This window comes from Mchenga conophoros, linkage group LG1 (genome assembly GCF_057382185.1).
Source record: "Mchenga conophoros isolate Kocher_MC1m ecotype Shallow Benthic linkage group LG1, M_conophoros_male_GT1.1, whole genome shotgun sequence".
NCBI classification, from domain to species: Eukaryota; Metazoa; Chordata; class Actinopteri; order Cichliformes; family Cichlidae; genus Mchenga; species Mchenga conophoros.
In genome coordinates this window covers 13,393,533-13,405,749 of record NC_140526.1, presented here as the reverse complement: position 1 = coordinate 13,405,749, position 12,217 = coordinate 13,393,533, and the positions used below count along the sequence as shown (strand labels likewise).

General features: G+C 38.2%; 1 protein-coding gene across 1 annotated transcript in view; it reads left to right on the top strand.

Moving 5' to 3' along the window:
- LOC146583063 (transmembrane protein 266-like) overlaps positions 1-7,791 on the top strand; it is a 51,075-nt gene extending 43,284 nt beyond the window's left edge. Inside the window, exons 8-11 of the mRNA XM_085266653.1 lie at positions 443-558; positions 1,370-1,565; positions 5,963-6,025; positions 6,112-7,791. Of these exons, the coding sequence (XP_085122779.1) occupies positions 443-558; positions 1,370-1,565; positions 5,963-6,025; positions 6,112-6,752 (1,016 nt within the window). The 3' untranslated portion in view covers positions 6,753-7,791. The remainder of the gene's footprint in view (positions 1-442; positions 559-1,369; positions 1,566-5,962; positions 6,026-6,111) is intronic.
- Positions 7,792-12,217: the final 4,426 nt, after the last annotated feature.

Sequence of the window (12,217 nt, the reverse complement as noted above, 5' to 3'; positions counted from 1 at the left end):
TTTGGTGTTCTTTGAAGACCCTCGCATCTAAAGTGGTTTCCAGGACCACAATGGAGTTGTGTCTTCACTTTAAGGTGCTGTTTTTGTAAAGGTCCAGTGACATGTTTGCACTGAATATAGGCTGAGAATGTACTTACACTTTATGACTCATTAAGTCAGATCAAAATCTTTTGCATCTAGTTTCATTCTTTAGTATTCAGTATAGTGTTACTAATTGCATTAATAAAGGTTGTGTGTGTGATGACAGAGTTCTTAGGAACAAATGACACAGGGTCAAGAAATATCTCTGCCCTCTGACCTTGATGTGCTTGATGTAAATTGCCTTAACTAACTGAACCAGCTCTGTTACCTGTGACACTTTCGTTAGTAAGTCTTAATGCCTCTTTATACATTACAAATATTTTCAGCCCATTCTCGTTCTCACCCTTCTCTCCAATTTTAGCGTATGTGTTACAAGTCAAAGTTGAAATGGAACTGGAGATCCAGCAGTGTGAGAAGACCAAGGCTGTGAGAGAGGAGCAGCTGGAGCGTCTCACTCAGATTTGTCAGGAGCAGGCTGTGAGTACCAACACATCTGAGATTTACTTTGCATTACTTACTTTTAATTGATGTGGAAAGGTTTTCTAATGGCGACTTTACAGTACAAAACTTTGATGGTCTCATTTTCTGTAGTAGTGCCTGTGTAAAACTCGAAGGACATTAACTGACAAGAATAGAGCTTTAAAAGCACCTTGGATGCAGGCACAATAATTTGTGTTGGCTAATAGCGCATGTAGTCATACTGCATTGTATTGCAATGAAGAACATTTATTTTAACTTTAGACGCCATGGATCTAGCTGTCCTTATTAAACTCTTTACTGCACTAAAGGACTGATTAAGGATACACGTTGTTCTTGGTCACATAAGCGACTGTAAGTTGATCTCTCACCAGAAGAGGGCAGCAAAACATCACAAACATGTTTCCTGCTTACCTGATTCGGATCAGCGGAAGAAAATGGAAACACACTCTGACACTCCCACAATTATGATGAAGACAGTTACCAAATTCTGGTTCTTTAAAAAAAAGGAGACAGTATTTCACAGTATCTGTATAAAAAATGTTTGCTTGTTTCTACTTTTGTGTATTCCAGAAACATGCTTTCTTTTCCTGTTTTTTCTCTTATTCCTGCACCACCTCATCCTTCCCTGTCCTCTCTCTTCCCTTTCTTCTATTTTGTTTTTGTCTCGTTTTGCTGTTCTCCAAATTTTTTATCGGGCTTCAATTTTCACGTTCCTGCACTTTCTCAAACTACTTGCTCACCCTTTTCTACAACCCCCTGTGACTTTCCATATTTATTTGTGTTTTTCCTCTTCATATTTATTCTTAAGTTTGAGATCAGGCAACTGAGGGCACATCTGGCCCAGCAGGACCTGGACCTTGCAGCAGAGCGTGAAGCAGCCATGCAGATCCACCATGTTTGGGACAAACAGGGCAGGAATTTTCAGGTTGTGGAAGGTTTGCCTCCTGGGGAGTCTGACGATGAGGGTGGTCAGAGAAACCCCAGGGAGCCACATGTCACTTCAGGTATAGTATAGCTTTTAAAACTGAGCTTATATCAACTGAAGGGTGTTTGAATTGGTTATAAAAGATGAATTAAAAAACTGAAAATGACTGAATCAAAGACTAAAATCTGTAACTTCAAAAAATAGCACAGTGGTTAGCACTGTTGCTTCATAGCAAAAAGATCTGAAATCACAGGCTGGCTGGTGAATTTTTGTGTGGACCTTGTTCTCCCCGTGCCAGCATGGCTCTGGCTTCTTCCCACAGTCCAAAGATATGTATATTAGGATAATTGGGACTTCTAAATTGGCTTTAGGTATGAATGCTAGTGTCAATGGTTGTATCTTCATCTGCCCTGCAACAGACTGGTGAACATTCCATGCTGTGTAGTCAAATGTTTGTGCATGCTGGAGGTATTTTCCCTCTTTGTTTTGATCAGTTTTGAGGGTCATTACTCGAAAAAAGTCAAATAAAGTAAAATAAAGTAAAAAAAATTGTTATGCATATTATAAAGAACACTCCTCTTAAAGTTGTGCAGTATGTTACTTAATTACACCCAAGAGAAAGACTTACGTTAACGTTACTTTCATCTTATTCTGTAAAATGACCTGAAACTCATTGTCTTATAATTATCAATTAACAATATAAACCTTTAGCACTCACCAAGCTTTAAAATCACTCTGGGTTCTTGGCTAGCTTAGAGTTAGCACGCTGCGCTTGTGAAGATCTGAAGTTGTGTTAACAGTATGATGCAGTTGTTTTTGTCCTGGAGCAGTCTCCACTTTACCATCATTCTCTCATACTTTTGTGCAATAAAATTAAAAGTAATGTCCATTCCATGCTGTAGACTGCTCCAATATTTTTCATCTCTGACTACGAACTGAAATCAGCTGATCGTTGCGAGAATGCAAGAACCGATAAGTGGGATCAATAGGCAGGCAGACTAACGATTCCAAGGAATTGGACTGCTGGGAACCAGTTCTCTACAAAAACCAGTTCTTGATTCTCATCCATGCTTAGACTCTGAACTGGACATGCATGGATGGATGAATGGATTGATTGGTTATATACCCTACCAGGTGCAAATTTTGTTTGAGGAAACAGTGTAACAAACCAGAAGAGAGGTGCAACATAAAGTATGTACATAATTATGTGGAACAAAAAGTCTGTTACACGGTAGCATCAGGTGAACTGAATGCCAGAGCAGTGTACACTTAATCTGGAGCAGTACCCCTGGAGCATCTTTGAGGCCAAGCTCTTAGCCCTTCCATGCTCACATGCAATACCCATCTGACCGCAGGCGCTCTGGGATCAATGCGGGGGCAAAAAAGCTTTTAGCATCTGGTGAATCCTGGAGAAAACAAGTATGTTCACTGACACTACGTCAGGTTGCATGGCTTCTGTCATGCCCCAACTATCTCTCTTACTGCCCCCCTCATGGCAAGGCCAGCGGAGCAATCCCAAACTGACTGGGCTGTTTCAGGTACAGAGTGTTCTGTGCATTGGGCCTTGTTAGTAGGGAGTCGGCTCCTGTCAACATCTGTTCCCCTTCACCTGCAAACCACAATAGGGCACCAAGAGGCTCCATGGTGGCCACAATATTACCCCGAGGGCATAGTGGGAAATCTGGCACACAGAAACAAGTGGGGCTTTTTACAGAAACATGGTCACTGGGATGAGCACTTAGACCACAAAGCTCAAGTCAAGTCAGGTGAACTCAATTCAAGCTTATTTGTTTTACACACAATGTTTCAGCTGGCTTCTCACCCTCCACATGGAGAGCCATTAAACCTCCAAGCGCTCATAAAAGGCAAGAATAAGCTATATATCAGGAGTGTGATGATTTTGACACCTACATGTACTCTGAATGCTGCAATAGTACAGAAACAGTAAAACAAAAGGTGGATCAACATTCTTGATTGTAGTGAGCATTTTTAAAAAACCCTACTGTGACTATTAAAAGAAATGCTTAAGTTAGATATTACACTAAAAGAGCACAGGTCTTTCTATTTCAAACCCAATTTTGTTACCTAATCTTAACCAAACCGAGACTGAAAGACAAACATTCAAAGAATAAGTCTAATGCAGTTTCATTCACTACATGTCCTTCCTTATAAAGACCTGCCTTAATTTCAGGATGAAATGCATGAAGGCATATTTTTTCCTATCATAGGATAGGTGGGCATCTTGTGGTCGAGTTGAGTATTGCAAAAAAAAAAACTGAAAATGGGTGGAAATGGGAACAAAATGACACACAAGCTGGAAAAACCTTTACTCAACTCTTCTTAAGTCAAGAACTTATAACGTTACAATTCAGTTTTTGCCTCCCAGGGTTACCATAAGGTTACAATAAGAGGCTGGCGAGCATTACAAACAAATTGATATCAGTGATGACATTAGATAAAGACTCATGGGATCACCATATAGTATTGTACAGTGTATAGAGAGACCACTAATGTCTCTAAAGAATTTTGAGCACAAAAAATGCACAAAATATCAGATATTCTGTTGTTGAGTCCAGATGACAGACTGACACTTTTAAATTCTTCTTGTACTTCTTTCGGGTGTTCTGCTTTGGGGTCACTGGAGCAGCTCATCTGCTTCCATCTCAGTCTTTCCCTAGCATCCTCTTCTGTCACACCAACCCTCTGGATGTTCTCCGTCACTGCATCCTTGAATCTTCTCAGTGGTCTTCGACTGATCTTCGCCGTCCTTTGTCTGTTATATACACTTTATTTAGCCTTACCTCTCTGACTTTGTCTTTAATGCAATCAACCTAAGCTGTCCCTCTAATGACACTTTTAGTTAGCGTAGCTAAAAGGTCTCTATAGACAGGTGTTGGACACTAACTCTTCAGAAACATTGTGTTATAAAATCAAAAGTCATATGTTCCAAATCTAAAGTTATCTTTAATTTTTATATGTCACCATTAGTTTCCATAATTGTTCTGTTTCCCAGGATCTGTCCCAACTATTTCACCTGTGGTTTATTGCTTGGTGTGCTAAAATAATTTTATAGTTGTAGTTTGAACTAAAAGAACCTCGGCATGTCACCTCTCCTTTTCCACAGAGATGACGACTTGGTAACTTGACTGTCACAGAAAGAAGAGGAGAGTCTTTATGTATGCTGGACTGCGCATTCTTTTTTCTTAAGACTCATGTGTTATTAATTGTGGAGTGATTGTCTCAGCCTTGTTTTAGTGAGTGCAATGCTTCCTCTCCAGGGGTGGCTCAGGGATTAATATTTTAGACTGAAAAATAAATGAAATTACCCATCAGAGTCTGCAGCATGTCCCGCGGGACAGGGGCTAGCACTCAGGGTACTCTGGGTTCGCACTCAGCCAGCGGACAGTGAGCTTAAGACCAATCAAGCGAACAGAAGAGCACAGCAGATCACAGTTATTCACCATGCACACTGAGGCAGGCTAGACTGGAGGGCTCAGAGCCTGAACAAAGAGCTCCTAGACTCTCTCACTCTCCCCCATTTCTCTAATCCCTGAAACCAACCCCACCCTGTCTCTGTCCCAGTTTATTCCTAGTACACTAAGGTTTGGCTAATGCACAAATGTAGCAGTGCGTGATCCAGGCCACTTGTCTATAAAGCACCTGTGGCCTGGGGCAGAAGTCATCTCTGTCAATATTCTGTTGTAAACATACAAGATATTTTCCATTTGGACTAGTTTGCACTATGAACATTGACATGGACCAAGGTTTGGACAAATAGGTGTGTAATCCAAACCCAGTGACTTACACATGATTATTAGGATGTGTCCGTTAAAGTATATTTAATCCTAATCTCACACTACTGTAAGATAATTATACTTTTGATTCCATTTTATATTCATAATAGTTAAAAAGTGTTTACAGTACTGTTAGTAACAACAGTAATTAGATTTGTTTAGTTTGTTTAGTTATCATGTCAACTATACATGAGAGGATACAAAACACTGTATGACAGGCAAGAAAAACTGGGCCTGGCATCTTTTAGCAAATAGATTATATATACTTGCCCTAACATATACTGGACGTGTCCATGCCCCAGCATCCAATTGGTTGGTTTAGTGCTATGCAGAGGTTTGCAGACACACATGCACATGCTGTAGTTGTGATATACATTCACTGGCATTTCATTCGCCTGTTTGTGACATAGATTTAATAAGGTGTTGGAAACATTTCTCGGAAATGTTTTTCCATAGGGATATGACAGCATCACATAGTTAACCATCCACGAATCTCCTGTTGCACAGCAAGCCAAAGAAACAAATAAAGAGGATGGTTAAAAAGTACGGATGAGTGGAAGTAAGAATGCAACCAGAAAAATTGATTCTGAAAAAAATATTCATGCATGTTTCAGTATTTTAATTTAGAAATCAGCTGAAACAAAAATAACTGTCATTGTTTTATTCTCTATTTTTAACTCAGATCCAGTTGTACGTGATGACATGAACAACTACATCAGCCAATATTACAGTGAAGCAAGCAGCGGTAAGTGACAGTAGCAAATAAAAAAAGCCATATTTGTATGGATGTCTTTATCTGCATATACTTTTTCTAAACACGTGTCTGTCAAGATGCTGGGGCTTCTGGCTTAGGTGCGCGGGTCATCACAACAGCAGCCATTGACGTTCACCTACCCACCAGTACAAACGTCATCCAGTCAAATCCTATGCTTGCTATGGAGCGGGTGGGCAGCGCTGTAAGTGATGCCTCCACCAGCATATCACGGTCCAGTGGCAGCCTCACAGCCCGCCCCCACAGCCTGAGTAGCCATACTCCGGGTTCATCAATGACAGACTGCAGCAGCAGCGCAGCTCAGGACTTCAGTCTGAGCTACAGCTCCCATCGCTGCTGCCCCCCTTCCTTCTCAGGCCAGGACCCCTGCAAGGACCCCAGCATGGTGGTGCAGGAGCTACTCTCCTCCCTCTCTGAGGACTCCTGCCTTGCTCAAAAGGGCCTAGTAGTAGACCCTGTCAACCTCAAGCTTCCCAGTCCAACTGGCTCAGAAAATGCCAGCCCCGAACTGGACAACAGAATAAACATTTTCAATCGCAGGAACCAAGAGGAGAGACGGGGCCGGGGAAGGGGTTGTGTGCTGTTGCAGACCAAGCCACTGATCCACCTGCAGGGCAGCAGCACTGAGCCGTCACTGGAGGAGAAGTACCGGCTACTGGGACCAGCTGACTCACCTCTAGGGCATATGTCTGATACATAAGCAAGCGTTATTTACACAGGAACAGAAGCTTTTACTCTTTTTATTTTTTACTGCCATCCCATTTGGCATATATCTGAACTTTTGTGACAGATCAAACCTCATGAGAGGGACCACACAAGATTTGAAAATTGGATTCATCTGTTACTGAGTAAATCGAGACTTAGCCAATTCAGAGCAAGCTCAAGCCTTAGCTTCTAGCTAACAGCGATGCTCCTTGAGTTGTTGTTTTCAGCTGTCATTAGTAGAAATTAAAAATGATCATTTTTAGGCCCTTTGGCATCCTGTCTAACCTCCCCTGTTTCTCCTTAATAGATTTTTGAAATCCAAAAAACCCCAGATATAGCACAACAAAGACAATACCACCCTATCAAAGGGGCATGTGTTTTTGGACACATTCTTCATCAGGAATTCTCACTTTGAATAGGTCCTAAATGCACTGAACTTTACGTGAATTAAAACCAGCAAAGGGCCATTCAAGCCTATACTGAACAAAAACATAAATGCTGAGCAGTGTTGCCATCTTAGACACTGCTCTTGAGAATTTCAAGCAGTAAAAGGAGTGTTTTCTATTGCTTTTTGTTGTTGTTCTGTTTCTTTTCAGTTTTATTTTCAAGTTTAAACATTAATTATGCTGTTCTTTGTTTAAACAGCCACAGGGTAAATACTGTAAGACTGGCTAAACTATTGAAAAGCCAATTTTCTACCTTTGCCTTTTTGTCACCTGTTTGATTTAAAGACCATGGACCATCATCAAAATTTATTAAATAGCAGTTTTGTTTTCAGAAGTTGTTAGTAGGGTATATTTGTGTGGTTGAAATGAAACGGTAACTGACTGGGCTCTTCACATGGAACTAGACTGGAGTGCTTGTAGCATGAACCTTTAAAAGAAATGTGCCATAAACGGTGAGCAAATTCTTTGCACTTTAATGTTTACAGACACTTTTGTAAACTTCATATGGAGGAAGTCATTGCCAAATGAAGGTGTTGTCAATTGAATGAAAATAGCAAAAAATAAAAGATAGTATTTCTTTAACTGCTCTTAGATCACTGACTCTTGTGAATTTATGATGTTAAATGATTTAAAGGTGTACCAAAGATACTTCACCAGGATAAAACATAATTGAACCGTGTGATTACTCTTATCAAAGATGTTCTTTTCACACGCTTCTTGCTGCACACGCCACTGTCACGTTGTTTCATTAGCGTCATCTTCTTATTTGCATATGATTTTGAAAAATTTTAATTATTTAAGGTTATTAACATTGGACCTGTCACAACAACCACTAATTGGTGAAGTCACTGTAAGTGTGTCGTGAGAGGAGACATCCCCCCTAATTACCCTCCCGTATCATTAATTCAGAAGATAAACTGCTGTTACATTTTGTTGCTTGTCAAATGTTTACAAGTATCCAGAGAATGTTTTAATTGTTAATAACGATTATGGTTGTAGTTACACTATCGACACAAGTTTTCAGAGTTCAGTATTTAATTTGCAAAACGGACTTTGAGGATTGGTATTACTATTCTTTTTTAATTAATTCATAAATGAGACCGTATCTATCTATTACACATTACAATATATTATTACAATAATAAGATAATAAGGTTAATATCAGTTTTAATTTCTAAGAAATCTCGATCTTTCTCTCTTTTTGAAGAGCAAAGAATACAGAGTAACAAAACCACAGACCAGTCTTATGGACATAGATGGTAGAAAAGTGTTCATCTTAGACCAAATAAGTGTCGATGTAGTGAGTAGGGCGCATTCAAAATGTGAAATTTAGAAATAAATAGAATAACTTTATTGTCTTAAAGCTGGAATCATTAATTCAGAAGATAAACTATCGAACTATTTGAAAGCTATATGTAGCTATAAGTAACTATAACTGTAACTATAAGTAACAAAGAAGTTACTTTATACATTTCTTAAGTTCATATATATATTTAAAAAAAGCTATTTTGCAATAGTTGCTCCATGTAGCCATAACTGTTTCAATTTCTTAAATAAGACTCACACATTAAATAATCATGGATACATTGTACCTAAACAATAAACAATACAGAGCTGCACAATTCAAGCATTGTCACTTGAGAAAAAAATGGCATGAATTGAGCTTAGTAAGAAAAAAATGTCTGGAAAAAAAAAAGCTTCAGCAGCCAACTGTGTTTTTTTTTAAACAGCTGACATGTAATGTGATAACCTGAATCTGCAACTTATTAGACATTACCAGACTCATCACATCAGTCTACTTCACAAAAACAACAATGCCTATCGCATGCCGGGGAACAAGTAAATAAATAATGATCCGCTTGGCTCCTGACACACACAAAGGAATCCAGTTGAATATGGGTGCCAAACCCTGCCAAACCCTGGTACTCTGCCTCTAACCTAAACTCCTTCCAGCTCAACCAGCCATGTAAAAGAAGCGATAACTCATATGGTTCAATTTCCAACTCAACCCTGAACAGCACTGTCCAGTGATGAAACTAAAGTACTAGTATAGGCATCCGTGAGAAAGTACATTTACCTAGTTAATTAAACTGTCTGTAAGTGTCCCATCACTTTCAGAAGACATCCTAAGAAGTAAATTGCTTTTGGGATCTCTCCAATGAAACCACTGGGTAGGTCTTGTCACACTCACAGGAGGTACATTTACAGTGACCATTAGACACTTAATAATTGAAATGTTTTAATAATGGCACAGAGGGAGTCCCTTTAGCTACATTAACATTACATGATCATTGTTTTCATTCTCGTTAACAAAGGAAAACCAATGGATTAGATTTGCATTATCGAGCCCTTTGGTACTGTAAGACTAAGGAGCATATATCTGTGTTTCTTCTTTCCTTTAATATGCAAGTTCCTAATCTATAGTAACATTAAGGCTCCTATTACTAAAATATAAACTAAACTAATAACTAAACAAATTCTGTAAATGATAGACGAAGAACTTTGAACAGTCACTGCAGATTTTCGTGTGTATTAATGGAATTATCTGTGGACCCTTGAGATCAAGAGGACCCCACCTCTGAAAGTTTGAAAGTCATTGTGGAAAAGATAAGCTATTTGTTTTAGAAAATCAAAAAACAGCTTTATTACTATTTTATTAGCTAATGTATCTTTAGCTAAAAGAAAGCTGCTATACAACAAAAAGAGCGTACTTTGTAGCAGAATATATCTTTTTTAATAATGTCTAACTTAAGGTGTCTTTGTCATCCTGGTTCTACCATGATCAGAGTATGAAGTGCATGATCACATCAGCCAATCACATGGGAGCAGCTCAGTTCATTTAGGCATGTATTATAGACATTGTGAACATCCTGCTTAACTTTTAACAGGTAAAGACCTTAAAGAGTTACTAGAGTCTTTAGACAAAAACTGACTCCGTATTAGATATTTGCTAGGCAACACAGTTGCTTAAAGTTTTAAAGCAACTGTTAGTTATCAAGGTATTTGCATTCATTTTAAAGGTCAATAATGTCAGTGTTTATGACTTCAGAAGGACAGCGAAGCAAAGTAAATCCAAAATATGATGGAAATTGGGCTGAATCTTATTCTGGACTGTTGCGGATTCTTGAGGTATGCTTGCTCTATGTTCACTGTAAAATTTGGGTTAAAATAAATCTTTTGAGATAAGTAATAATAATAATAACTAATAACTGGTAGTTCACATGAAATCTAAAATAATCTGGACTGGTTGTGTTCTTATCTATGGCTAAACTTTAGCGTACTAATAAAGTTATCATTCAAGCTTAGCTTACTTAAAAACAAATCAAACTTCATAGTATTAAATAAGGATATAGGTTTTATAACCTACACTGAGCCACAGGGATGTCTGAAATTTTTGGCTTCACTTCTGGAGAATCTTGTCATTGATCTTTATTCATAATTTGTACAGTATTTCTCTACAGACACATTTCTTTTTTCTTTTTTTTACTTCTGCCTTCTTACTTTTTTTGACACCCTAGTTACCAGCATCTAACAGTGCACTTGACTAAAACGGGGTTTGTTGGTGGTGATGCAAGAGCAGGGAATCCTGCCGTGTGCTGCCAGCTTTATAACAAAAAAGTTAAAAATAGGTTACATTTCATGACTTCTTATAAAGGCTCAAATTAATTGCAGTTATGTTTAAAAAGCGTTAGTCTGCCATTTAGAAGATGTACACTGACTGTGATGTAAAATGAACTGGAATATGAAGAATGTTTACACCATTAAAACCAACAGGTATACAGGAAAAAAAAAGTGTTCTTTCGAGGGACCTTACTGATGCAACTCCAAAGAGCTCTTGCTTGTCAATGTGACTTTTTATAAAGTGCATGTAAGAGATTTTGAATACGGTCCTGTGACACAGAACAGCTGGGTATATATTAAATAGAGTAAAGCTCATTGAGAACAAATAGATGTGGGGAACACAGCTGCTGTGGCCTGACAGATTGAGAACACATCTCACACAGGACACTCCTTCAAGAGGCTCTGATGTAGGAGAAAAATACAAATAAATTATAAATCATTCTTTAAAAAGCTTCTCAGGTTTTCTTTTTGAAACATACTTCTTAAGTGCACAGGATCCAGAGGTTTGCCTGGTGGAAAAAATCCACTCGGGAGACTGTTGTCATGGCTACAGAAGATTTTTTTTCTCTGCATTTACATAAAACAGTTTCTTGTGGTACCCTCCCCTCAGATTCTTCCTTTGCTTCTTTGGGTAAAAGTGGGTCAACAGCAGAAAAAAAGAGAACTCGAAACAAGACCCTGTGAGTGACTAAGCTCAATCACTTCAGTTCTCTGGAGGAATAATATCAATTATTAAACCTGTTTGTAGTAAAGTATGAAGATAAATAAAGTCAGAAACTACGTTTGCCTGAGTCTGATTTTGCAAAGTTTTTGTAATTTTTTTGTAAACTTTACAAATTTTGTAAAATTATTAAAATTCTTTGGCTTTTTTTTCACTTATTTTCGAAAAAAAAAAAACCCCAACAAAACAACAAAATATTGTGCATTGCTCCTTCATATGTTAACGTAATCAAAAGAAGTTGTACACTATCATGTGAAAATCACAAGGGCGCTACTCACTTAGCCCTTTGGGATAAGGAACATCAGCTTGTGCTCCAAGAACCTCAATAAAATACTGAACATCTAAATGTATTCAGCAATCCAGCATGTAAGAAGACAGCTATGCTTGACTGGATACATAAAGAATAAATTAACAAACATTTTTTTAAAGGAAAACTTTTGGGAAATGTTTTTTCTGCAGTTAACATATTTTTTAAAAATCCTGTTGAAGTACATTTACATATTCAGCATTCTACTTTTGCAACAAATGCACAACCAGTCTAAACACACATTTACACACATGGTTTTAGGAGATGTGAGCACACTCAGTGAAAATGTTAACTGCAAACTGCAAACTTTATAAAATGAATAAAAAACACAAGTTTTGTCAACTGCAAAGCCTATACTGTGTTTC